The sequence below is a fragment of the Heteronotia binoei genome, chromosome 4, assembly GCF_032191835.1.
Source record: "Heteronotia binoei isolate CCM8104 ecotype False Entrance Well chromosome 4, APGP_CSIRO_Hbin_v1, whole genome shotgun sequence".
NCBI classification, from domain to species: domain Eukaryota; kingdom Metazoa; phylum Chordata; class Lepidosauria; order Squamata; family Gekkonidae; genus Heteronotia; species Heteronotia binoei.
In genome coordinates this window covers 140,686,213-140,709,897 of record NC_083226.1, presented here as the reverse complement: position 1 = coordinate 140,709,897, position 23,685 = coordinate 140,686,213, and the positions used below count along the sequence as shown (strand labels likewise).

Here is a 23,685-nt window from a genome sequence, read left to right as displayed (position 1 = left end):
GCCCCATTTTTATCTACTGTCAGTTACAGTTTCTTGGGAGAAGGGTGGGTATATAAATATTTTAAATAAAAAACAACTTGCAGGTAAGATTGTGGTGTCTTGCTTTATACCTGGCTTCTCAGAATTCTTGAAAAATTATGTAAAAGTAAATTGATAATTTTTTTCACTAATTCTGAATAAATTTAATGAAAGGCCAGAAAAGGTAAAAGTAGTAGAAGAAGAAGAATTGCAGATTTATTCCCCGCCTTTCTCCCTGAGTCAGAGACTCAGAGTGGCTTACAATCTCCCATGTCTTCTCCCCCCACAACAGACACCCTGTGAGGTGGATGGGATTGAGAGGGCTCTCACAGCAGCTGCCCTTTCAAGGATAACTCCTGCGAGAGCAATGGCTGACCCAAGGCCATTCCAGCAGCTGCAAGTGGAGGAGTGGGGAATCAAACCCGGTTCTCCCAGATAAGAGTCCGCATACTTAACCACTACACCAAACTGGCAAGTAGTCCCCTGTGCAAGCACAAGTCATTTCCGACTCTAGGGTGACATCACATCACAATGTGGTCAAACTATTAAGTCCACAGTGTCAGGCAGACTGGACTTTGATGCTTAAATCATGAAGAACATTTGAAGCTGCCTTATACTGAATCAGACCCTCGATCCATCAAAGTCAGTATTGTCTACTCAGACTGGCAGTGGCTCTCCAAGGTCTCAAGCTGAGATTTTTCATGCCTACTTGCCTGGACCCTTTTTTAGTTGGAGATGCTGGGGATTGAACCTGGGACATTCTGCTTACCAAGCAGATGCTCTACCACTGAGCCACTGTCCCTCCCCGTATTCAGGAAGCTTTACTATACTAGGATTAATGTGGCAAAAAAAGTCAGAATGGCCTAAATCATAAGAACATAAGAGAACCATGTTGGATCAGGCCAACGGCCCATCCAGTCCAATACATACATATATATACACACACTGTGGCTAATAGCCACTGATAGACCTCTGCTCCATATTTTTATCTAACACCCTCTTAAAGCTGGCTGTGCCTGTAGCCACCACCTCCTGTGGCAGTGAATTCCACATGTTAATCACCCTTTGGGTGAAGAAGTACCTCCTTTTATCCATTCTAACCCGACTGCTAAGCAATTTCATTGAATGCCCACGAGTTCTTGTATTTTGAGAAAGGGAGAAAAGTACTTCTTTCTCTACCTTCTCCATCCCATGCATAATCTTGTAAACCTCTGTCATATCACCCCGCAGTCGACGTTTCTCCAAGCTAAAGAGCCCCAAGCGTTTTAACCTATCTTCATAGGAAAGGGTTCCAAGCCTGTAATCATTCTAGTTGCCCTTTTCTGTACTTTTTCCAATGTTATAATATCAATTTGAGGTGCGGTGATCAGAATTGCACACAGTATTCCAAATCAGACCGCACCATCGATTTATACAGGGGCATTATGATACTGGCTGATTTGTTTTCAGTTCCCTTCCTAATAATACCCAGCGTTGCGTTGGCCTTTTTTATTGCAATAGCACACTGTCTTCACATTTTCAGTGAGTTATCTACCACGACCCCAAGATCTCTCTCTTGGTCAGTCTCTGCCAGTTCACATCCCATCAACTTGTATTTGTAGCTGAGATTCTTGGCCCCAATGTGCATTACTTTGCACTTGGCCACATTGAACCACACATCTGCCACGTTGACGCCCACTCACCCAGCCTCAACAGATCCCTTTGGAGTTCCTCACAATCCTCTCTGGTCCTTACCACCCTGAACAATTTAGTGTCATCCGCAAACTTGGCCACTTCACTGCTTACTCTCAACTCCAAATCATTTATGAACAAGTTAAAGAGCATGGGACCCAGTACTGAGCCCTGCAGAACCCCACTGCTTACCGTCCTCCACTGCGAAGACTGCCCATTTATACTCACTCTCTGCTTCCTATTAATTAGCCAGTTTTTGATCCACAAGAGGACCTGTCTTTTTATTCCATGACTCTCGAGCTTACTAAGGAGCCTTTGATGAGGAACTTTATCAAAAGCTTTCTGGAAGTCAAGGTAAACAATATCTATCGGGTCTCCTTTGTCCACATGTTTGTTTACCCCCTCAAAAAAATGTAACAGGTTAGTGAGGCAGGATCTTCCCTTACAGAACCCATGCTGAGTCTTCCTCAATAACTCGTGTTCATCAATGTGCCTACTCATTCTGTTCTTGATAATGGTTTCGACCAGCTTTCCCGGTATTGAAGTCAGACTGACTGGCCTGTAGTGACCCGGATCTCCTCTGGAACCCTTTTTAAAGATGGGGGTGACATTCGCTACCTTGCAGTCCTCAGGAACGGAGGCAGATTTCAATGAAAGATTACATATTTTTGTCAGAAGATCCACAAGTTCAACTTTGAGTTCTTTCAGAACTCTTGGATGTATGCCATCTGGACCTGGTGACTTATTGGTTTTTAATTTGTCCATCAGTTGTAGGACCTCCTCTCTTGTCACCTCAATCTGGCTCAGGTCTTTCAACACCCCTTCCAATAGAAGTGGTTCCAGAGCAGGTAAACACTTCTAATCTTCCACAGTGAAGACGGAGGCAAAAAATGCATTCAGCTTCTCAGCCATTTCTCTAGCCTCCTTCAGTAATCCTTTGACCTGTTGGTCATCTAAGGGCCCCACTGCCTCCCTGGCTGGTTTCCTGCTTCTAATATATTTGAAGAAATTTTTATTGTTGGTCTTTATGTTTTTCGCAATATGCTCCTCATAGTCCCTTTTTGCCTGCCTGATCACAGTCTTACATTTGATTTGCCATTGCCTGTGTTCCCTTTTATTAATCTCACTTGGACTAGCTTTCCACCGCTTAAAGGAGTCCTTTTTACCTTTTACAGCTTCCATTACTTTGTTTGTTAACCATGCAGGCCTTCTCTTATACCTGTTTGTACCTTTCCTAACTTGTGGTATATATTTTATCTGAGCTTCTAGGATTGTAGTTTTAAATAGCCTCCAAGCTTCCCCAAGGGTTTTGACCGTATTTACCTTTCCTTTCAGTTTCCTCTTCACATGCCTCCGCATCTCAGAGAATTTACCCCTTTTAAAGTTAAACGTGGTCATGCCGGTCTTTTGGGGCAACTCCCTATTTATACAAATAGTGAAATCAATGTTATGGTCACTGCTCCCAAGCGGTGTGATCACTTTTACATCTTTCACCAGGTCTTGGTCATTACTTAGGACCAAATCCAGGATTGCCCCACCCCTGGTAGGTTCTGTGGCCATCTGCTCCATAGCACAGTCATTGAGAGCATCTAGAAACTCAATCTCTTTCTCTCGACCAGAACACATATTGACCCAATCAATCTGCGGGTAGTTAAAATCAATTATGACGACACAGTTTTTTCGTCTAGCCACCATCTTTAAGCCTTCCGTCATATTATAGTCATCCTCTTTCAACTTCAACCAGTCCATTTTTTGACAAAGTTGTTATTTATATGGGGCCGCTATAGGTCTAAATTGTTACCATCCATCTTCAGATTCCAAGTATTCCTAAACCAGCCATGGTTTTCGCCTGCATTTAATACCACTGCTTTGAATATATGGAAAACAGCAGATGTCACTACGCTACATGACCTTGTATCTAACACTTCGGTATTAACCAAATCCAATCTTGAAAAAAAAGATTAATTCCTCAATTTCATGTTGGCAGTATCTTCAAATTACTCATACGTGTAACCAGATTAATATCTCCAACATCATCAAACAACCCCTGACAAAATTTGAACTTACTCTTTAGAAAGCTCAAATATCTATAAAGCATACCATTTCTTCCATTTATTCAGCGCTCAACTCCGGTGACAGATTGAATATACCTATCAACCAACATGGGACAAATTTTGTGGACAAGAAATCTCTGAGGAACAATGGGATGAAATATGGTCTTCACGTCCTTTTAAAACTAATGTGACTGAAATAAGATTGAAATCCTTCAAAGTATTATCGTTACGGTACCTGACTCCACAAAAATTGTCTCATATGATCCCTTCAGGGATACCTAAATACTGGGGAAAAAGTGGCTTGCTAGGGGACTGTCTACATTGTTGGGCCTTTTGCCCCAGTTTGCAAGGTTTTTAGGGAGAAATATTAACAAGAATCCACAACATTACGAACATAGGTATAGAATACACACCTAAACACTTATTGTTAACTGGAGGGATTTCTTCTGAATGTTTACCACACCACAGTCTTTCGGCTGCTAGGATGGCTGTGGCCATGAAGTAGAAATCAGATAAACATGCAGATATTAACCTCTGGCATAAAAAACTGGTCTCCCTACATCATGGCCAAGATAACAGTCAATATTGCTCAGCTTGAACGTCCTCTCTCTTTTAATTTCTATGCTGTTTGGTCTCCAATTCTAGTTTATCTTACCTCACAAGGAGCAATTCCTAATGTAATTAATGACTTGTCTTGGACTGCCTGGCAAAGTCTTGAGGCAGCAGGAGGAAGGTTGCGGGCCTTACTTGCCTGGGAAATTATAGATGTTTATATACAAATGCTAGAACTGTCCGAGGTAAAATCAGGGAGTTGGAATGCTTAGTGTTGGGGGGAAATATAGACATTGTGGGTATTTCAGAAACTTAGCGGAATGAGGAGAATCAGTGGGACACGTTGATTCCTGGATATAAATTATATCAGAAGGATAGGGAGGGAAGGGTTGGAGGTGGGGTGGCTCTGTATGTCAGAGCGGGTATACAGTCCAGTAAGACTGAGAAGATATGAGAGATTCACTTTGAGAAATGCTTTGCGTCAAAATAGTGGGTCCAAAAGGAAGTTGGGAGTTTGTTATCGCCCACCAGATTAAAAGTTAGAGAATGATTATAAAATGATGAAAGAATAAAAGATAGTGGCTAAATGTAAAAACTGTGTCATAATAGGTGATTTAACTACCCACACATTGATTGGGTCAATAGGTGTTTCAGTTGGGAGAAAAAGATTGAGTTTCTAGACACTCTCAATGTCTGTGTTATGGAGCAGATGGTCACAGAACCTACCAGGGGTGGGGTGATCCTGGACTTGGTCCTAAGTAATGCCCAAGACCTAGCAAGAGATGTAAAAGTGATTGCACCGCTTGGAGCAGTGACCATAATGTTGTTGATTTCACCATTTGTATAAATAGGGAGTTGCCCCCAAAGAACAACACAACCACTTTTAACTTTAAAAGGGGTACATTTTCTGAGATGATGAGGCATGTGAAGAGGAAACTGAAAGGAAAAGTAAATTGGGTCAAAACCCTTGGGAAGCTTGGAGGCTATTTAAAATTACAATCCTGGAAACTGAGATAAAATATATACCACAAGTCAGGAAAGGCACAAATAGGTATTCAAAAAGCCTGCATGGTTAACAAACAAAGTAATGGAAACTGTAAAAGGTAAGAAGGATTCCTTTAAGTAGTGGAAAGCTAGTCCAAGTGAGGTTATTAAAAGAGAACATCGGTTGTGGCTAATAACATGCAAGTCTGTGATCAGGCAGGCAAATAGAGACTATGAGGAGCATATGGTAAAAAAAATAAAGCCCAACAATAAAAATTTCTTCAAATATATTAGAAGCAGGAAACCAGCCAGAGAGGCAGTGGGGCCCTTGGATGACCAAGGGGTAGAAAGGATTACTGAATGACGATAGGGGAATGACTGAGAAGCTGAATGCATGTTTTGCTTGCTGGGGGGAAAGTGTAGATGACTGGGGAAGGCAATGGCAAAGCACCTCATAAAATGTCTACCATGAAAATGTTGTGAAAGCAATGTCACCCCAGAGTCAGAAACAACTGGTGCCTGCACAGGAGACCTTTCCTTTTTCCTCACTATGGAAGATGAGAAGTGTTTGCCCACTCCAGAACTGCTGATTTTGGGAGGGGTGTTGAAAGACCTGAGTCAGATTGAAGTCATGAGAGAGGAGGTCCTACGACTGACAGACAATTTAAAAACATAAGTCACCAGGCCCTGATGGCATGCATCCAAGAGTTATGAAAGAACTCAAAGGTGAACTTATGGATTTCCTGATAAAAATATGTAATCTTTCATTGAAATCTGCCTCAATTCCTGAGGACTGGAAGGTAGCAAATGTCACCCCCATCTTTAAAAAGGGTTTCAGAGGAGATCTGGGAAATTACAGGCCAGTCAGTCTGACTTCAATATTGGGAAAGTTGGTGGAAACTGTTATCAAAGAGAGAATTAGTAAGCACATTGATGAACAAAGGTTATTGAGGAAGTCTCAGCATGGATTCTGTAAGGCAAGATCTTTTCTTATTAACCTGTTAAGAGTTCTTTGAGGGGGTGAACAAACATGTGGACTAAGGAGGTCCAATAGATGTTGTTTACCTTGACTTCCAGAAAGCTTTTGATAAAGTTCCTCATCAAAGGCTCCTAAGTAAGCTTGAGAGTCATGGAGTAAAAGGACAAGTCCTCTTGTGGATCAAAAACTGGCTAATTAATAGTAAACAGAGAGTGAGTATAAATTGGCAATTTTCGGAGTGGAGGGTGGTAAGCAGTGGGGTACTGCAGGGCTCAGTACTGGGTCCAATGCTTTTTAACTTGTTCATTAATGATTTGGAGTTGGGAGTAAGCAGTGAAGTGGTGGTGAGAGAACCAGAAAGGATTGTGAGACATTCAAAAGAAATCTGTCGCGGCTGATTGAGTGGGCATCAACATGGCAAATGAGGTTCAACGTGGGCAAGTCCAAAGTAATGCACGTTGGGGCTAAAAATCTGAACTGATTCCCAAGCCATGCACCCCTGGAATGTGATATTGCAATGTAACCCTAGAATTAGGGTTTGTAGACTCTTTCGGGATCAAGTGCCGTGTTCTACTGGAGAAAATTTTCCTTCCAGACGTTTCGTTCTCAGCTGCAGAGAACATCCTCAGTGGCGTTGCAGCCGGAGCAGGCGCTCAGACCTTCTTGGCTGCTGTGCATTGAGTGGGGCCAGGGCTGCTGGAGAGCTGCTGTTTGTAGGCTGGAGGGGGTGTGATGAAAGGGCAATAGGTTTTTGGGTGTGCCCATTGTTTGGTGGGGCTTCATGGAAGGGTAGTGATAAGGAAACTGGCTGTTGAATGTGACCATTGTTCTGTGTTAATTGCTGGGAAGGTTGGAAGGGGTTTGAAGATAAGGAGGATGGTTGTTGACTGTGCTGATTGTTCTGTGGAATTTGCTGGTTGTTCTGAGACTTTCTGCAATTTATAGTCTGTAGGGTGTTTTGCAGAGCTGGGTACCAAGATTGGTGGATGAAAATGCCTTCTTCCTTTCTGTTAAAATTGTGCTGGTGTTTGTAAATCTCAATAGCTTCTCTGTTCAGGCGGGTATGATAATGTGAGACCGTAGAAAGGACTTCAGTTCTTTCAAAGTGGATGACGTGGTCTCCTTCTTGAAGTGCATGTTCAGCTACAGCTGATTTTTCTGGCTGAAACAAGCGACAGTGTCTCTTGTGTTCGGTGAGACGGGTGTTGATACTGCGTTGGGTAGTGCCAATGTAGACTGCACCACAGGAGCAGGGTATTTTGTAGACTCCAGGGGTTTTAACAGAAAGGAAGAAGGCATTTTCATCCACCAATCTTGGTACCCAGCTCTGCAAAACACCCTACAGACTATAAATTGCAGAAAGTCTCAGAACAACCAGCAAATTCCACAGAACAATCAGCACAGTCAACAACCATCTTCCTTATCTTCAAACCCCTTCCAACCTTCCCAGCAATTAACACAGAACAATGGTCACATTCAACAGCCAGTTTCCTTATCACTACCCTTCCAGGAAGCCCCACCAAACAATGGGCACACCCACAAACCTATTGCCCTTTCATCACACCCTCTCCAGCCTACAAATAGCAGCTCTCCAGCAGCCCTGGCCCTACTCAATGCACAGCAGCCAAGAAGGTCTGAGCACCTGCTCCGGCTGCAACGCCACTGAGGATATTCTCCGCAGCTGAGAATGAAACGTCTGGAAGGAAAACTTTCTCCAGTAGAACACGGCACTTGATCCCGAAAGAGTCTACAAACCCTAATGATGTTACCAGCCATGAAAACCTGAAATCTTTGATAACCCTAGAATATTAATATGACACAGCAGTGTCCATTTGAATTGGAATGGTCTTTCTTGCGCATAAGGGAGAAAAATCCAGTTCCTCTAGGCCCCATGCAGGCTGGAATGATGTCAAGTCTGGTTTACAGGCTGGACAGATGTGGTGACTATGCTGAAAGGCTAAGGAGCATCCATCTTTCTGCTCCTGGAAATGAAGAATTCCAGGCCCAGAGAGGGACACGTAGTGCGCAGAGCTGTAAAAGTTGCTTCACTTCTTTTGGCAACCTTTTAAGTCCTGTTATCAAAACATAAAAAAAAGGGTTACCAGGACCCCTGCAGCACAAATAAATGGCTTGTGTGTGTGTGTGTGTGTGTGTGTGTGTATGTTCTGTTATTCTTCAGGGCAAGACAGCAGAAACAAAAAGGCTAAAGGTAAAGTGGCCATCTTGTTGTGAATGTGTGGTATACCTGTAAACTGGTCTCACATTTCTTCCAGAGAATCTGAGTTTTAACAAAATTTCTATTTTTCTTTAATTATTGCTAAGGCTATCAAAGTCAACCAATCTCCTGAACACTTGATGGATGCCTATCCATGTTTGACATTAAGGGAGAAATCTATCACTTTTGGGGAGCTTCAAAAGAATCAGTTTGGAAAAACAGGGCCATAAAAAGTCATTTGGCCAGTGTAATTAAAATTCCTCTATTGGTGGTACGGGTCTATGACACAATGATCTCTGATTGGATATTCCACACTTGACACTCTGATTTTCCATTGGTGTGACACTCTGCTTCCTCATTGGGTAATTGAATCGCTTCACGTGACGTAATTTACCCTAGAAAACAGGCAATCCTACCTGTCAGGAGGGGGATTCCCCCATCCTCTCCTCTCTCCATCCCTTCCTACCTTCACCCCCCTCCCTTCTCAAGAGAAATCTCTCTCCAGAGGCCTTGTGTTTTCCTCTGACTGAGCCTACTCTGCAAGATCTAGGTATTGTATCACCTCTCCCCCCATCCATACTTATTCATCTAACCAGTGTATTTCTCTTGTGTGCGTGACATTTTTTGATTGGGATGTAACTATTTGAAAACTAATACCTATAATAAAATCCATTATTAACCAAAGGATTTTTGTAAACATTATGTATCTCCATAAACATTGACAGAGATCCTTGCTCACCTCTCGTAGACTCACCATTTTGAGCTAAGAAATTTTAATATTTCCCAATAAAAGGTTAGTTGAGGTGTTAACAGTTCAATGTGGGCAAGTGCAAAGTAATGCACATTGGGGCTAAAAATCTGAACTGTAAATACAGGTTGATGGGGTGTGAACTGGCTGAGACTGACCAAGAGAGAGATCTTGGGGTTGTGGTAGATAACTCACTGAAAATGTCAAACAGTGTGTGACTGCAAATAAAAAATGCCAACACTATGCTGAGAATAATTAGGAAGGGAATGGAAAACAAATCAGCCAGTATCATAATGCCTCTGTATAAATCGATGGTGCGGCCTCATTTGGAATATTGTGTACAATTCTGGTCACCAGAACATTGGGGAAAGTGCAGAAAAGGGCAACTAGAATGATTAAAAGGTTGGAACACTTCCCCTATGAAGAAAGGTTAAAATGCTTGGGGCTCTTTAGCCAGAAGAACCGTCAACTGAGGGGAGACATGACAGAGGTTTACAAGATTATGCATAGTATAGAGAAGGTGGAGAAAGGAGTACTTTTCTCCCTTTCTCACAATACAAGAACTTGTGGACATTCAATGAAATTGCTGAGCAGTTGGGTTAGAACAGATAAAAGCAAGTACTTCACCCAAAGGGTGATTAACACATGGAATTCACTGCCACAGGAGGTGGTTGTGGCCACAAGTATAGACAGCTTCAAGAGGGGATTGGAGCAGTGGTCCATCAATGGCTGTTAGCCACAGCTTATAGTTGGAACTCTCTGTTTGGAGCAGTGATGCTCTGTATTCTTGGTGCTTGGGAGTGGGGTACAGTGGGAGTACTTCTAGTGTCCTGGCCCCACTGATGGATCTCCAGATGGTGCCTGATTTTTTTTGGCCGCTGTATGTCACAGAGTGTTGGACTGGATGGGCCTGATCCAACATCCCGCCCTGAGCCCGCCTTCTGGTGGGGGAGGGCGGGATATAAGAATAAAATTTGATTTGATTTGATTTGAACATGACTTCTCTTATTTTCTTATGTCTTTGTGGCAATGTCTTCTGATGGAGTCAAATGGATTTACACTAGCTTTTTATTCAGTTTTAATAAAAGGTATATTTCATTACTTGTTATATGACTTATTAAACTCTTCATCTTGTACTTTTGGTTATGTTATCTGTTCTAGTTAAGCACTATGATTGTGATATGTATGGTATGTACTTTGATAGAAAATATAATAAAATGTTTTTTGAAAGAAAGAAAACTTCTGACAGACAGTAAGCAAGCATTTTGTGGGGATAGTTACACTAGAACTCATTCCCCTGGCACTCAAGTTTCAAAGTACTGGAGAAGTTTTAAAGAGCTCCAGAATACGAAGATTTAAATGGCTTCTGAATTGTTACAGTCCATACTAGGGTTCCCATTCTCCAGTCTGGGGCAGGGATCCCCTGCTTTTTGGAACTTCAAAAACTACCAGCTGGCAGGCAGGGGAAGCCCCCCTCCCAAACAGTGGCATTGTGTAGCAACATTTCCAACATGAGGGCATCATGCTGGCAAAACTTTATGGTTTGAGGGCAATTTTACCATAAAATTTTGCCTGAGAAGCAGAATGTTGTGTGACATCCACGATGTGATAATGTCACTGACATCATCTGATGAAGAAGAAGACTGTAGATTTATACCCCATGCTTCTCTCTTTTCAGAGTCTCAGAATGGCTTACAATCTCCTTTATCTTCTTCCCCCACAAAAGGCACCCTGTTAGGTAGGTGAGGCTGAGAGGGCTCTCACAGAAGTTGCCCTTTCAAGGACAACTTCTGCGAAAGTTATGGCTGACCCGAGGCCATTCCAGCAGCTGCAAGTGGAGAAGTGGGGAATCAAACCTGGTTCTTCCAGATAAGAGTCCGCACACTTAACCACTACACCAAACTGTCCCTGTTCTCTCCAGGAACACCTCCCAAATGTCCTTGCTGGTGTGAAGGTGGGACCATATCATGAATTCTTTTTTACTCCCCTCTCAGCACTGCTCCCCCCTTGTTATGTACTGTCAGGGTTGCACTATACCTTGACACCACAATGTTGAGAGCCATGAAGGGAACCTTGTTTCTCACTCCCTCTAGCCTGTGTTACTAGAACCCAACCCAGCTGGGAAGCTATTGGGGAAATCCAGGCTGGAATAATCTCAGCCTTCCTGATAGTTCTGCCACTACTCCCTTTTTAGGACTAAGGCCCAGGAGGAGAAAAAGAGAACCCCCCTTGCCCTTACCAGGCTTAAAGGCTTACAGCCCTGCAGGATAGTAGGACCTGGCAACCCTAGTCCAAACCCAGGTTGAGCAGTTTGAGAGAGCAGTTTGTGGGAACTAATCTGTGCCTACAAAAAGAAAAAAAAACCCCATGTAGTATAGAAATTGATTTAGAAATAACCAGGTGAACCACCTATCTATATAAGAAAGACAAAAATCTATGTTTGCGTATTTCTGGTCCATTGTGAAGAAGAAGAAGAAGAAGAAGAAGATATTGGATTTATATCCCGCCCTCCACTCCGAAGAGTCTCAGAGCGGCTCACAATCTCCTTTACCTTCCTCCCCCACAACAAACACCCTGTGAGGTGGGTGGGGCTGGAGAGGGCTCTCCCAGCAGCTGCCCTTTCAAGGACAACCTCTGCCAGAGCTATGGCTGACCCAAGGCCATTCCAGCAGGTGCAAGTGGAGGAGTGGGGAATCAAACCCGGTTCTCCCAGATAAGAGTCCGCACACTTAACCACTACACCAAACTGGCTCTCCTGACCCGAGGGTGGGTGAAGGCTCACTAGAAATCATTAGTGTTGAATATTCATGTGATATAGTATCCAATTCTTTTCAGAATATGTCTGTCTGTCTACCTATCTACCTACCTATCTAGTTCTGGAATTTTCCAGCTTTCCCATTGGCTGTGGTGCATACCACATCAGCCATTGACTTGTGAACCACCAATCAAGACAACTTGTAAGTCCACTCTTCTCCCATGACCACTGCTGGCCTTAGAACAGATGAAGATCGGGCCACTGGGAAAACTGCTAGGCAGTAGCTGTTGCTTGGCAACCAGGTTTGCTTCTGTCAGTAAAACACAACCAACCAGTTTTCTCACTAAAAGGTGGGGGTGGGGAAGGCCCTTACTAGACCTCTTCTGGATTTTGAGGGAGAACTCATTGGGGCCAGTCCTGACTACAGCTGCCAGTTCTAGGTTGGTAGGAAATTCCTGGAAATTTTGTGGAATTTGAGGAGGGCAGGATTTGGGGAGGGGAAGAGGCCTCAGCTGAATATAATTCCATAGAGTCTACCCTCCAAAAGCAGTTATTTTCTCCAGGGGGAGAGAGATCTGTTGCCTGAAGTTCAGTTGTGATACCAGGGAATTTTCAAGTTCCACCTGGAGGTTGACTGCCCTAGGCCTGGCTGCTTGGAAGGAGATAGGTTGCCAACTCTAGGTCAGGAAATTCCTGGAAATTTGAGGGGTGGAGCCTGGAGTGGGTGGGGCTTGAGGAGGGGTGAGACCTCAGACAGGTACAATGTCATAGACTCCTCCCTCCAAACCAGCCATTTCCTCCTGGGAAATCAGTGTTGCCAATCTCCAGTTGAGGGCTGGAGATCACTCAAAATTACAACTTCTCTCAAGATGGCAGAGATCAGGTCCCTGTGGAAAATGGCTGCTTTGCAGGATGTACTTTGCAGGATTACCCTTCTGAGGTTGTTTCCCCCCTGCTTTGGTACATGCTGTGATTTTGGACCACTCATAGACTTTTAGCCTAACTTCCTTCACAGGGTTATTGTACAGATCAAAAGGGGTAGAGGAGAATGATGTGAGCGGCTTTGGTCCACACTGTGAAGAAAGACCGTACTTTTCCTAGGTAGAGGTTGCAGGGAGTATGGAAAGCTGAAGTCAGGTCAGCTCTCCTACAGGAAATGGCCGCCCTGGGTGGGTGGGAAGACAGTTGGGGGATGCACTCACCCACAGTAAAGGTGGTGGGAGAGTAAGAATGAGAACCCTGGAAAACAATGATAGAGAGCTAATTGAAATGGGTGGAAGAGTACTGGTGAAGATTAAAGGGTATTTGAGGAGTAATGGTAATATTTGCGCTTCTAGTCTGAATGAAAAAAGGTAGACCTAATAAAGGCATTAGAGATGAGTCTAGCACACTGAACAATTGTAAAGATGTAGCTGTAATTCCCTAATGGTGGCCAAATGGAGTAATCCCATTGGCTGACAGGTTCACTCAACAAACCATAGGCTCATTGTATGTCAGTCACGACGTCTGGGTTCCCATTGTCTGACTCCCTTGGCATGACTTAAGTAGGCCTGGCTGCTTGTTCCTGTTGAGCAGCAGACTGCCATGACAGCCAGTGTGACTTAGCAGTTGCAAAATCCAGGTTTGAAAATTCCTGGAGATTTGAGGGGTGAAGCCTGGAGAGGGTGGGGTTTGAGGAGGGGTGAGACTTCAGACAGGTACAGCTATAGACTACACCCTCCAAGCCTGCCATTTCCTCCTGGGGAATCATTGTTGCCCATCTCCAGATGAGGACTGGAGATCACTCAGAATTACAGCTGCTCTCCAGATGGCAGATATAAGCTCCCCTTAAGGAGGTGGGGAGTGAAGGCATTGGGGAGACACCAAGGGTGGGGGGCATTCTCCCAGAGCCTCTTTCTAGAACCCATTGTATTTTCCATCACAACGGGCCTTATTCATAGTTGTACTATAAAATACCAATGCTATATATTTAGTATATCCTAATACTTCCTCTCCTCCAAGTAGTTCCAATGTTTTCCTATTTTATCCTTTCAACAACCCTGTCAGGTAGGTTAAGCTGGAGAGAAAGAGTCTTCATTTGGTGAAATTTACACAGAGCAGAGATTTAGAACTGAGTCTGCCAGACCCTAATCTGACATAGTAACCACTGTATTGCACTGACTCAGTAGATAAAACAGTGTTTGTCTTGAGTCTAATGAGTAGGTGAAGTATTAAGGTGCTTGGAAGTGGAAGAAAGTGTGGGGCGTGTAGCTGTATTCATTGAGTAGTTTCTTCTGCCCCACCCTGAATTGTTTTAAAATGCTGTGCTGGGTGGAGAGTTCTGGTTGTGAGAAGACTGCTGTCACACTTTCCCATGCATCATCTGAACACCCCATCCACATTATTGATGTCTCAGCCTTATTCATTACAAATCAGGTCTCAGCAGTTCTGCTATTAAAAATCAGATATTTAAGCTGATTTGAGTGTAACTTTTGCTATTGTCACTTTCCTGTAGAATATTTAAATTCCCCGGATTCTTACGTTAAGCATGAATGTACTAGAAGTTCCTTTTGTATGTTTACCATAGTATTACGAGTCTCATTCTAGATAGCTTTTTTTGGTGTCAGGTGTAAAGATGTAATGATAAAAGGTATTACTATTTTGAGTAACCATCACTGGATAAATTGATCTCAATTAAATGTTTGCAGTGTTCTGTGTTTTTTAAATGGCTTCTGGTTGGGATGGCAGTATGTGCAAGACAGGCAGCAGGGGTTTTAACCTCATTGCCTCCATTTCCTCCATGCTGTTTTCACAGGCTTAATATTTACCCATGGAAAAAAACCACACGGGCAGCATCAAGATGTTTTGGAAGGAAATATTCATAAATGAATGTTAATAAATTGTTGCCAGTGCCTTCCAGTTTGGGCAAGATGACATGTCTAGATTTTCCACAAAATCTATTACTGAAATAGACATCACTGATACAGACTAAGACTACTGTGAAAAATATTTAATTGTAATAGAGAGATGAAAGGGGTTTTGTGTGTGTGTGTGTGGGGGGGGGGTTACTTCTTCGATAAAAGAGACTCTTAACTTTGTTTTCACCACCTGGGTAATCAGGAAGATGAGATCAAAGGTGACAGGTTTAAGTCTTGGAAAAGTCTCTCAAAGATTAGCTCATTTCTCAGATTGCTTGTGGGTGCAATCTTTAAGTGATCTTTAGGTGTTAGTCTTTATTATACAATAGTGATGAAAAAGGAATGTTTGTTTAATGGTATTTCTTCAGCTGAAGTGCATAATCTAGTTATAATAGCTAAGAGAGCTATAAAAGGAAACAAAAATTATGGCTCCCCCTCTTGTTTTCACCTACATGGTATCTCCCAAACAGATGACAAAGTACCTTAGTGGCTGAATCACACGTACAAGGACGGGGTTTTCAGCCGAATGGGAGGCGAAAACTATTGTAATTATTATTTACTTCTTGGCAGCAAACGTACCGGCGACTATAGAGTGAACAGCAGAGCAGTTTTTTCAATCTTTGGGAGAACAATGTTGCTAACTATTAAGGAAGTGTAAAAGGACCAAGCTGCTTTGCTATGTTTGGAAGTGGTTCTTAAGAAAAGTTCATGTTTACATTTTTGGCAGGGTGAAAAGCACAATCGAACTGTGGATTGCTTTATTTTTTTTTAGTTATATTCTTTTTTAAGAGAAAGAGAAACAATGGATATGTCTGATCCAAACTTTTGGAGTGTTCTCTCAAACTTTACTCTGCCCCATTTAAGGAGTGGAAACAGGCTTCGTCGAACACAAAGGTAAAAACTGAGTCAGGAGGAAGCTTTTGTGTCTTCTTGTCTGTCATCTTTATGTTGTAAATTTCTAAAAATGTAAACAAGGGTTGACCAACTAGAATAACTGAATGACTTGTAATGCTAAATAATTAATCATTTAGTTTCATGCTATTTTTACTGTTCTGTTGGCTCTCTTTTGCTTGGGGGCTTAGAGATACCTTAAATACAGGTAGGGGGAAGAGAGACTAAACGGTAAGAACTGTGAGCAAGATTTGGTTGTATAAAATTTCAATTAAATATTCTGATATTTATCTGAAGGAGTGTTTTTAAAAGAGAAAAGATTTGTGTACTTCATATTTTCAGAAGAAATTCCCTGATCAAGATACCAAAAATCTGGATAGCTGCTGAATGTTCTGGGCTTTTTCCCTTAGCAAAGAACTTGATCCTTCCAGGAAGTTAAAACTGATAAAGAAAATATGACTACTAAAGAGTCATGATTAAAGAAGCAGCATTGTGTAGACTTAAGATCTGGGAGACCCAAGTTCAAACGTTCACTCTGCCATGGAATCCTGAAGGGTGACCTTGGACCACTCACACACTCACAGCATAACCTACCTCACAGTGGTGTTGTGAGGATAAAATGGAGAAGCGGAGAATGTTGGAAGCCACATTGGGTCCTCATTGGGGAGAAAAGTTGTGTATAACTGAAGTAACATAAACCCTCCATAACTTAAAACTCTCATGTCAGTCTGGCCCTTTTCTTAGTGAGATGCCTCTGATAATATAGTTTGCCTCCTCTGCACTTTTGCTAAGAATTAAATGACAGAATTCAAATTGAATGTTGTTTTCATTAACCCCCCTAAATTTAAAAAGTATACTAGTTTGTGCAAGTTGTGCTATAATTTTCATATGAAATGTGAAGATTTTATTCTTAAGATTCATTTATTTCAGTTTAAAAAGAAACAGTCACAGGACGATAACTAACAGTACAAGAACTTGTAGATTTGGATGAGCGTAACTGGCATGCATTTGTCAAGATGTAACTGAGAAGGGGAATGTGTTTGAAGAAGCACAGTTCAGTTTAGGAACCAAACACTCACACTATGCCTCACATATACTTTAATGCCTAGTCTAAGATAGGTGAACAATAGAACAAAGTTTGAGTTCAGTGGCACCTTTAAGAACAAAGTTTTAATCACGGTATAAACTTTCATGTGCAAGCGCACTTTGTGGATGAACAATGTAACTTTTGGGCTGGATATGTTGGACGATTTCCACTGACCAGAGGGGGAGGCATTTTTGCTAATCCCCTTTCCCCTGCATACCTACAACCCTTAATGCTGTTCTTATGTATTCCCTGTCCCCTGGGATCAACATTGCAGGGAGGTTTTTTGGGCCTGCAGTGAGGAAGCCCCACTTGGCTAATAGAAATCTCTTCAATGAGTGGATATTTTCTGATGAATCCAAGCCTGTGATTATTATTTGTAATTACTTCTTGCCCCTTTGGAAACTTTGGGTACAATCTGCGCTTGTTTACCTTTGGCTATGTTTATTTTACTTCATGGCTTTTGCCGCATTTCTCTGGGCACAGGTCTGAGTATTTGCATTTACAACTTAATATTGCCAGAGATATTGTACCTGTGAATTGATAATAGAAGTATGGAATGGAATAGCGTAGTCCGGCCATTTCTACTTTTTCTTTTCCGGTTGTGTCCTGCTTTTGAGGACTACATTCAAGAATACTTTCTATGTTGGTTAAGACTGCACTTCTTAACTGCGGGCAAATGGGAGAGCAGTGAGTCTGGATCTGCGTGTTAGCATTTTGCATTCATGGTTGTCTTTTTTTTTTGCCTTGCATTTTAATTATTTCCCTGTACTTCAAGTCTATATTTGTATAAATTTCTTCTAAAATATACTTCTTTTGTAACTTTTAAACTGAGAATGTAGTAAATTGACCTCCATTGTGCCAAGCTTTAAGACTTTTTAGTGGGTCAGGCTCCACGGTTTCTTAGCAGGGTTGGTATTACTGTACTTTCTCCATTCCTCATGACACTGAGATAATGTCTCAAAAACGTCCCCCATTGTCACCTTTAGGGAGCTTTTAGAGACAAAAGCTCCCATTGTCTAGTGTATATGTACATAATCTAAGACATGTATGGCAAGGCCAGAAGTTGTAATGGTCAAGATAGAAAAAGGATATCTTGCTCTGCTGTGTATAAATAAAGCAGCTTTATATCAACAGTCAGTATGTCAGCCTGCTCACCCTCACATACCTGTGCATTGCAAAGCAACCCGATCAGCAGATGGAATTTTCCTTTCCTGGAAGGAAAAGTTTCTGTGTCAGTGACTAACTACAGGTGCAGAAGTTATGAAGTGAGCTGTGGATCATGGCTTGTTAGTACTTCAAATTTTCACTAGCTAAAGATTTGGCAGATTATTTGCTTAGAAAAGTGTAAAGTTCCTTGGTCCAATGCAAACACAGTATGTCCAGTCTCAGAGTTTGGAAACATCAATCCGTGTGTATGTTATCTCCCTTCTCTTCCCTTCTCATACCTTAATTCACTTTGTGCTTACAAAATGAAAGTATTTCACCTCCCACTTCCCACTCTATCCATGAAACACAGTTTGTGTGTGTGTGTGGGGGGGGTATTCTATGGTTGATTGAATAGCATGGGATGCATTTTGTTGAAATCTTGCATATCCATTTGTGAGAGTGGGAAAAGATTTAAGAGCTTTGTTTTTGGTTTTTTAATTTGTTTTCCTTCTTGTAATGTAGAAACACTTTCTGTCCTTTGCCACAGTGGTACAATAACGGTTGGACTACATGCCTGATGGCTCTTCAAAAGCAGGGCTATAAGTACATGAAGACCTCATAAGACCATTAAGATCAGTCTAAAGTTATCTAGTTGCCCTACTATATGCCTACTTTAATATATTGCTGCATCATCTCTGTCAGTTTATTTGGATTTCACCCTGAGATATTAAGGGTGTCCATACATGGATTTAGACAGCCACTTTAAATCTGTACAAATTTAAATAATATAGTATGTTAATTTTTTTAAAAAAATTCTGAAATAAAAAGTTACTGTTAAAAATATCAGTAAAGTTGTGCGGACCTCTATTCGATAGGGCTCAAATAAAATAAAAATCTATAGTACTTATAGATTTTATTTTATTAGGGTATTCTGAAATCACTGATCTGCCCTATTGAACTAGAGATTATATAAATATCACTCTTGGATCCCTGGTGAGCAAGTAGTTCTGATGAGCAGTGTATTTGTTTTAAAAAATGTTTAAAGTGAGGATTTTCAGCTCTCTCTATATATCTGTATCATCTCTGTCAGTTTATTTGGATCTCACCCTGAGCATAGACTTAGATAGCCACTTAGCTTCCAATATATATATAAACTGACAGAGATGATGCAGAAATATATATATATATACACACATATATATATTTCTGCATCATCTCTGTCAGTTTATTAAATTATATACATTTTGGAAGCTAAGTGAGGTTGTTACTTGGAAGGGGGACCACTCAGGAAGACTCTGCATAAAAAGGCAATGGCAAAATGCCTTTGCTTCTCACTTGCCTTGAAAGCCACTTGCTGAATTAAGAAGTTGTCTGTTACCTGAAAGAATTTTGCACACAAACATATCCAGATGTGTACCATAACCGGCCATATAAAAATGTCAAAATGGAATTGGTTGGAAGATGAACATTGGTTAACAGTCAATATGATTATGATGCCAGTCTTTTACATCTCAAAGTAGTTTTTACATTTAAGTGATTGAGTCAGAGAAGAGTTAGTGCAGGGGTGTCAAACATATATTGACCAGATCTGGCCCTTGCAGGGCTCAGATCACGCCCACAAGCAACTTACATCTCCAGGTCTGCTACTGCAGCCGCACAGTAGCTTGCTCTCTCTCCCCCCACCCCCAGCTCCCTCAGTAGCTCCTTCCTTCCTGCTTCCTGCTTCTTGCTTCCCTCACTCATAGAAGCACACACAGCTCCTTCAGTGGCTGCTTCTTGCAAGTGTCTGTCTGTCTGTCTTTGTCTCTCTCTCAGAGCTTCTTCCTTCTCTGCGGCTGCGCCTCTTGTGGAGGGTAGAGAGGAGGAGGAATGAGAGAGAACAAAGTTGGAATTCATTGGCAGTTTTAAGACAACATTTTATTCCAGTTTAAGCTTTTATGTGCAAGCACACCTCTTCAGAGGGATGGAGGGAGAGAGAGAGAGGGTTGATGGATGGATTCTTCTGACAAGAATAATTTACATTGAGGAAATTATTTTGGCTTATTTTGAAAATTAAAAAAAAAAAAGATTAGATTTCTCTGTTCCTAAATGGATTTTATTTATTTTATTAGAATGCTTGGATTGATCCTTGTTGAAGAGTGGAGTGATTCCAGGTGCCAAATGATAATACTGCTCAGTGAGACAGGAAAACTAGCTCTCAGTTCAGTCCTTGAGGATGCATTGTCTTGAACTTCTTCATTATCAACTGAAACTCAGCAGTCTTTCTGATCTCCCTTTGAAATTCCATTTGGTCCAATTTTAGTATATGTGCTGCTGAAGCAAGCTTCCTTTGTAAGAGGACTGCTACTCTTAGGGCAGCAACTGAATGTTGTGGTTTCTAATGTCAGATATGCCCATTTGTTCTTTGCATCCTCCTGGACTGAGTCCTCCTGGACAGAATTGAGACCTAGGTTTCCTTTCTCATTGCCAGTGCTGGTGTCTCCATGCCTACTACCCCTCTGGATATCATCTATAATCCAACCAAGCCTGCTATGTGTAGAATTGATTTTATTGTATATTGTTTTTTAGTATTCTATTTGGTTTTTAACTGTTGTTAGCTGCCCTGAGCCCATTAGGGGAGGGCGGGATATAAATATGATAAAATCAAATAAATAAAATATTGTCATTCATCCACTATTGCCATTTGGCATCTGAAATCACCTTTATAACGTTTATGTCTCTGGTACCTCATGTTACATTTTATGGCTAGCCCAACAAAAGTGACATGTCAGATCTATTCCTCATGACAAATGAATTCAACACCTCTGAGGGTAAGGAAGTATACATTTTATATAAATGCTGCAAGCTGTTTTCTTGATTGGAATAAATAGCAATATTGCCTTTTCTCCTAAGTGAAAAAATTATGCTGTTAGGAAACATACAGTTGGAACTTTTAAATGTCACCTATGTAAGTTGTTAACAACCCATTCTAATGTCTCTTCCTCTGTCTACACAATTATGACTGAACATGCTTTCTACAGTCTTTCTCTATCTTAGCTTAGATAGCTAGCTAGAAGCCTTAACGTTGCCTTTCCTATCTGGTATGCAGTTCTCTTACAATAAGAAACTTCTGTTTCCTTTCTAAGATTAAGTCTAAGTAGGAATTTACTCCTCAAGCAGCCAGGTTATAGAATTCTACTGTGCAGAGACTCAGATCTGCTTTCAGTATTAGTTGAGATTAGAGGCTACATAGTATGCAGAGGTAGACAGTGTGTGTGCATATGTACATACTGTACATGGGGATAGTTTTTCCTCTTGTACGGATACCCTCAAAGACTAAAATCTGAAAACTCCTAGCAATTAAGCTCCCAGATTCTTATAACTGATGCTTCACTTTGAAGAATTCCCTGTCTCCATCTAACTGCATAGAACTCCATCTAACTGCATAATATCTTCTACTGTAATATGTAAAGAGAATTTGCTGTATTATGAATGTTCTATAAGCATTTTGTTTTTATAGTAATGTCTGACTATACTGCGTGAGAAGACAGGTAATTGATATGCTGTTCTTGCCACCCATCTACACTTGCTTGGTTGATACTGTTGGAGAGCCAGTTTGGTGTAGTGGTTAAGTGTGCGGACTCTTATCTGGGAGAACCGGGTTTGATTCCCCACTCCTCCACTTGCACCTGCTGGAATGGCCTTGGGTCAGCCATAGCCCTGGCAGAGGTTGTCCTTGAAAGGGCAGCTGCTGTGAGAGCCCTCTCCAGCCCCACCCACCTCACAGGGTGTCTGTTGTGGGGGAGGAAGGTAAAGGAGATTGTGAGCCGCTCTGAGACTCTTCGGAGTGGAGGGCGGGATATAAATCCGATATCATCATCTTCTTCTTCCTCTCTTCCCCTTGTTGGAAATGCTTTACTTTCAAACTAGACGTGAGGGTAGCTGCAGGGCAGCAGTGATGTGTTGATATGTTGTAGATATTAACATAAAAACATAATTGTCAGTGTATTCACTGTTTAGTGGGTATCATATGTATCCTAAGTGTTTGGGTTGTTGAACAGTGAAAGGTAACTATTAACATATATCTGAACTCCTTTCAGGCTGCCAGTATACTAGCAGAACCCTGCAGGTGGACTGGCAATGAGGATGGTGGCTCCTGATGGCAAAAAAAGTTTGAGGGAAGAGGTTGCTTGCCTGGGAGGACACATCCAGACGAGAAAAAGCAGCAAATAAAGGAAAGGAGGGGGTGGGGAAAGTGTAAAAAACATGCAAAGAAAACAGAGAGCCATAGGAAAGATGAATGGAGAAAAACTTATTGAAAAGCTGAATCTAGGGGGAAAATGTTGAAGACAAAGAGAAAGACAGCTCCCCTCCAATAATGGCTCTGCTGTTGTGATGATGCAGACTATTCTGGGGTGAAAGGTTTGAGCAGAATATGCTGTGTTCAGGCAAACTCTGCAGATGTTCGTTTTATAAGAAGAAAACAGTCATGCAGGAAAATTTGTCAGTGAATCTCACTCTGTTGATTACTATGACATTTTTCATACATTTTTGCAGGCTTTGAAGTGTATTTATAGGAATTTTGCAGCCTGTTCAAATAGTTGGTTGAAGCATGTACTGACACACCTAGTTCCAGAGGTCACAAAAATACGCAGGGGTCAAAAGCAGCATCTTTACTGTACTTCTTTTTAATTTGATCTGTATGTAATACAAAATGGTTAATCAGTACTGTATCAATTTTCCTTTAGTTCACCAAAATTAACTTTAAAAGACAAAGGTAATCCCTTGTGCAAGCACTAGTCGTTTCCGACTCTGGGATGACGTTGCTTTCACGTTTTCATGGCAGAGTTTTTTTTTTAATGGGGTGGTATGCCATTTCCTTCCGCAGTCATTTACACTTTACCCCCAGCAAGCTGGGTAACTTAGGGTAGCATAACCATTACTAGCCAGGTATTCCCACATTGAAAACTTTTATGTGCAAGTACTAAATCATTTTACAGTTTGCATGACCTGAACCTGTAAACCTGAAGTTAAAAAAAATAAATCAAAAGGAAACTTCCCATTGTAAAACAGAATTTAAACAAAACATCTTCTTAACTTTAGGGAAACAAGGGTGGATGGATGAATTTCTTCTGTTTAATAACTTTAGGATTCTTTTTAAAGAAAATGAATGAATTGGTGAATCTTACAGTAACTTGTTAAAAACTAGTGAGAAAACAAATTTCATATGTTGCTCAGAATTTGACTGCCAGGACAATTGGAGGGAGGGTGTGATAGTGTGGTGCAAGGTTGAAGCATTTCTTTAATATAATCATATATGCAGCTCACCAAACCTTGTCCATAGACCCCTATGTGGAGGTATAACTCCCTGATGCAACAGGACATATGTGCTTTACTTTGGTACCCAGTGTACAGGCTGTTTGTGGTATCAAATAATCCTGGGACACACATCTTGTTTAGTATAACACACTTCTGTTTAAGAAGGCCAGGGAGAGGATGACAATGACATTGCCAATATTTTTGCATATATGTGGTAGCTTTACATCTTACATAATTTCTTCTGTTTTCTTGCTTATTGAATACATGTAGTAATAAATCATTCCGAAGGAATTTGGAACTGTTTGAGCGCTTTAACAACTGCATAGAAACCACAGAAAATCACAGCCCACACTATTCCGCGTACAATCAAGCACTGGTTCATCTATCTTT

The 23,685-nt window shown here is 41.5% G+C and overlaps 1 protein-coding gene across 11 annotated transcripts in view; it reads left to right on the top strand.

Moving 5' to 3' along the window:
- MAST4 (microtubule associated serine/threonine kinase family member 4) overlaps nucleotides 1-23,685 on the top strand; it is a 478,500-nt gene that overhangs the window by 285,580 nt on the left and 169,235 nt on the right. Inside the window, exon 1 of one of the 11 annotated variants that reach the window (XM_060235894.1) lies at nucleotides 15,372-15,767. The exons of 9 other annotated variants lie outside the window; for them this stretch is intronic. In XM_060235894.1, the coding sequence (XP_060091877.1) occupies nucleotides 15,676-15,767 (92 nt within the window). In that variant the 5' untranslated portion in view covers nucleotides 15,372-15,675. Of the gene's footprint in view, nucleotides 1-15,371; nucleotides 15,768-23,685 lie in introns of those variants that run through there. One more of the 11 variants, XM_060235891.1, reaches the window with a different exon arrangement.